The following is a 4526-nucleotide window of genomic DNA, read 5'->3' as shown; positions in this document are numbered from 1 at the left end:
AATTAGACACATATTCTCTTTATTTTATTAATTAAAAAATAATTTAAATATATAATTAATTAATAATAACAGTTTTTTTATATAAATATTAGGAGTGTTTACCAGTCTATATAAATTAGTGAAAATGCAATTCAGATACATACATAATTAATAATAACACTATTTTTATGCTAATGTGAGGAGTGTTTAGTATATAGATATTGTTATTGATTTTGATGTATGTATTTTACAAACTGATTATTATAGGATTTATTCGTGGCTGGAATAGACACAACAGCAAGCACTATAGAATGGGCAATGACAGAGTTACTATACAACCCAAAAAAACTACAAAAAGTAAAAAATGAACTTGAAGATGTTGTTGGCAAAGAACAACAACAAATTGAAGAAAAACATATCTCAAAGCTTCCTTTTCTAAGAGCAGTGGTGAAAGAAACGTTTCGCTTACATCCACCTTTTCCACTAATACCACACAAGTCCAAAGAGGATGTTGAATTATGTGGCTTCAATGTGCCTAAAAATGCACAAGTTTTGATTAACATATGGGGTGTAGGAAGAGATTCAAGTATTTGGAGAAACCCTGATGAATTTATACCTGAAAGATTCTTGGAAAGTAGAATTGATTATCAAGGAAATGATTGTGAGTTAATTCCATTTAGTGCTGGAAGAAGAATGTGTCCTGGGTTACCATTGGCTTATAGAGGTGTTCACACTGTGTTGGGTTCTCTTCTACTTTGCTATGATTGGAAGCTTGTGAAGAATGGACAAAAGGAAAAGGATTTGGATATGTCTGAGAAATTTGGACTTAGTTTGCATAAGGCTAAGCCTCTTCAAGCTATTCCCATGCAATCATCATCACAATGAAGATTATGTTTTTAATTTTATAGAAATGGATTCTTTATATTAATTCTCTAGCTTATTAGCTTGCTTGTGAGTAACTGTGTATGACATCCTAACTGTTTTATATCTTTTGTTGGGATATAATTTAAGGTGTGTTTGCCTTTAAAACATATTTTTGGGAGAAAAACACTTTTTTTTTTTGGGAAAATGAACTTTTTTAAATATATTTTTATTTTTTAAGAAACTAGAATTAAATTCCGAAACCACTCTTCAAGAGCAATACCAGCCGTCGAGTCCAAGATACTAGGATCCAACATATACCAGATTGCCTTTGATCGTTCACAGTCTCTAAGGCAATGCTGTTTCACTAGCTATATAAAAAATAATTATATTTAAAAATTGAAAAATATATTTTATTAATTTTATTCAATTCGTATTTATGAGACATCCAAATTGAAATATGTCCTTAAATTATTAGGAGAGAAAATTTAATTTTATAAATGTCCCTTCCGGCGGGAATAATTTGTATGTCTCCATATGGTTATTTTTGATAATTTGATAGTCACTTATTAGTTGAGTTGTCCTATCATATATGTTAACGAAGGGTTACTACACATTTAAGTATTTTTTTATTTAAGTAGATTCAATACCAATAAAAATTACTCTTATCAAAAGAGCGTGATTATACGCGCATCTTCTTTTTCTTCTCACGCTCATTTATATACATGGAACTTCTTCTTCTTACGCTCGTTTACATACAGAGCTTCTTCTTCTTCTTCGCCTTCTCTTTCACGTTCCTCCGCCTTCTTCCTCCTTAGGGCTGCACATGGATCGGATCAGATCGGATATAGCCTAAAATTTTATCCGATTCGCACTGCACTCATCAGATCGGATCGGATACGATATTCGCATTTTTTCAGACAAGATCCGATCGGATATCGGGTATATCCGCATAATTCAAAAAAACTATTTTAAGATTCTGTTTGACTGTTTTTACAAAAAAAAAATATTCAAAAAATTTATTTTTCACCTATTTAAACCTATTTACTCCTAAAATATTATCAATAAAAGTTTTTTTGAATAACAAAAAAAAATAATAATAATAACACAAGATTTAAGTTTAATTATTATAAGTTGAAGTACAACATAAAAAATTAAAAATAAAATATCATAAAATTCATAAAAAACACACTAAAATTCATATCACATTAGAGTTTATTTTCTTAAACTATACTATTTATATGAGATGTGCGGATTTGCATATCGGATCCGCAGATATCACTGCCAAATCCACAATCCAATCCTACCATAGTGCGGATCGGATAATATCCACAAAATTCGGATCGGATGCGAATAATTACCGCGAATATGCAAATATTATCCGATCCATGTGCAGCCCTACTCTTTCTCCTCCTTCTTTTTCGTGTTCCTTCTTTTTCACGTATTTTTTGCTTAACGTAATTATTTTGTTGTTGATGTTGTATTTTTTTTTCTTTTCCTCCTTTTCTCCCTGGTGAAGAAGTAGTAGAAGGTGAGAAGAAAAAGTTTTGAATTGTGCAGAATAGAAATGAACCTAAATTATATTTAGAATGAACCGAAACTATATTCAGAATGAATCGGAAATTATATTCAGAATGTAAACTCGTTTCAAAACCAACACAGACTAAATGTACCTTATTTAAATCCAGAATGAATTGAAATTACTTAATGATTGCGACACACAAACTTAATTCGAAAACAAACACACAAACAAAATTGAATCATGAACAAAAACACATCCAAATCTATCAAGTGATTTTGCAGCATTATGTGTTTCTTCTTCTTTATTTGATTAGATGAACATGACAAAAAAAAAAAACATGATAAGTTTTGAAAAAAAAAAATTTTCTTGTTTCTTTTTTTTGTTTATTTTTTTTCTTTTTTTGGGTTTTATTCCTATCAAGATAGTGAAACAAGAAGAATCATAACAAAATAATTCACTCAGAAATGAACCGAAATTATATTTAGAATGAATCGAAATTATATTCAGAATAAACCTAAAATTAAATTCAAAATGTAAACTCGTTTCAAAAGAAGCACAGACCAAATGCACCTTATTTAAATCTAGAATGAACCGAAATTACTTAATGATTGCGAAACACAAACTTAATTCAAAAACAAATACACAAACAAAATTAAATTATGAACAAAAATACATCCAAATTCATCAAGTGATTTTGCAACATTATGTGTTTATTCTTCTTTGTTTGATTAGTTGAACAAAACAAGAAAAAGAAGAACATGATAAGAAATTTTGAGAAATTTTTTCTTTTTATTTTTCTTTTTTGTTTGATTTTTTTTATTTTATTTTATTCCTCTTAAGATAGTGAAATAAGAAGAATTATAACAAAATAATTCACTCAAAAATGAACCAAAATTATATTCAGAATAAACCGAAAATTATATTCAAAATGTAAACTCGTTTCAAAACAAGCACAGACCAAATGCACCTTATTTAAATTCAGGATGAACCGAAATTATTTAATGATTGCGACACACAAACTCAATTAAAAAGCAAGCACACAAACAAAAATTGAATCATGAACAAAAATGAGAGAAGAAGAAGAAAGAGGAGGAGGAAGAGAAGGAGGACGAGGAGGAGGAGGAGGTGGTGGTGGTGGTGATGATGACGGTAACAAAAAATAAAAAATAATAATAAAAGAGGAAAAAAAGAAAAAGACGTAGTATCATAAGTGAAGAATGCGTGAATTTGAAAAAAAGAGAAGGAGAAGAAAAAGAAGAAGCGTGGGAGAAGAAGAAAACAGAAAAAAAAAGTGCGTGACTCTAATTACTTAGATACATTTAGATGCTAAAATTGTTTGAATATGGAAAATAATTCATATTAATTAAGGTGTTTATTCTCATTTAAAAAAATGTGCAAAAAGTACAGAAAAAATAACAACGAATGACAAATTATATAAGTTTCACAATTTTGTTGTTTAAATAAAATATGATGATTTCATCACCAACTATATCCATTCGTTATATTTTATGTATATTATTATGTTAATAATTTTTAAATATATAAAAATTATATAAAATAATTCTAAATTAATATGAAATTTATAGGAATAATTTATAAAATATAAATTTTAAAAAATAATATAAGCGAGTTAATTTTTTTTTAAAAATTCAACCATATTCTTTCTGCGAGTTGAGAATTTCTCAATTCCAACTCTACCCGCATCCTAAAGTTCTCAACTCTACCCTATTCGACTTTATCCGCAAAAAAATCAATTATTTTCAAACAAATATAAAATTCAATCATTTCATATTTTATACATATTAATAAAATAGAAAATAAAAAATTAAATTTAATGATATGCGAGTTTTAAAAATTCAACCATATTCTTTCTGCGAGTTGAGAATTTCTCAATTCCAACTCTACCCGCATCCTAAAGTTCTCAACTCTACCCTATTCGACTTTATCCGCAAAAAAATCAATTATTTTCAAACAAATCAAACAAATATTCATTTCATATTTTATACATATTAAAACAATTAAAATAATAAAATATAAAAAGATTCAACATAAAATTATAAATAAAATAATTATTAAATTTTTAATAAAATTAAAATAATACAAAATACAAATAATATTTTATATATTTTTTTAATTTTAAATTCTTAACACATTAATATTTAAA

General features: G+C 27.3%; 1 protein-coding gene across 1 annotated transcript in view; it reads left to right on the top strand.

Annotated features, from left to right (window-relative positions):
- The window catches only part of LOC107628552 (geraniol 8-hydroxylase-like), a 3412-nt gene extending 2404 nt beyond the window's left edge, over positions 1 to 1008 (top strand). Inside the window, exon 2 of the mRNA XM_016331189.2 lies at positions 247 to 1008. Within this exon, the coding sequence (XP_016186675.1) occupies positions 247 to 864 (618 nt within the window). The 3' untranslated portion in view covers positions 865 to 1008. The remainder of the gene's footprint in view (positions 1 to 246) is intronic.

Source organism: Arachis ipaensis, chromosome B02, assembly GCF_000816755.2.
Source record: "Arachis ipaensis cultivar K30076 chromosome B02, Araip1.1, whole genome shotgun sequence".
NCBI lineage: Eukaryota > Viridiplantae > Streptophyta > Magnoliopsida > Fabales > Fabaceae > Arachis > Arachis ipaensis.
This window is presented reverse-complemented; position numbering and strand designations above follow the sequence as displayed.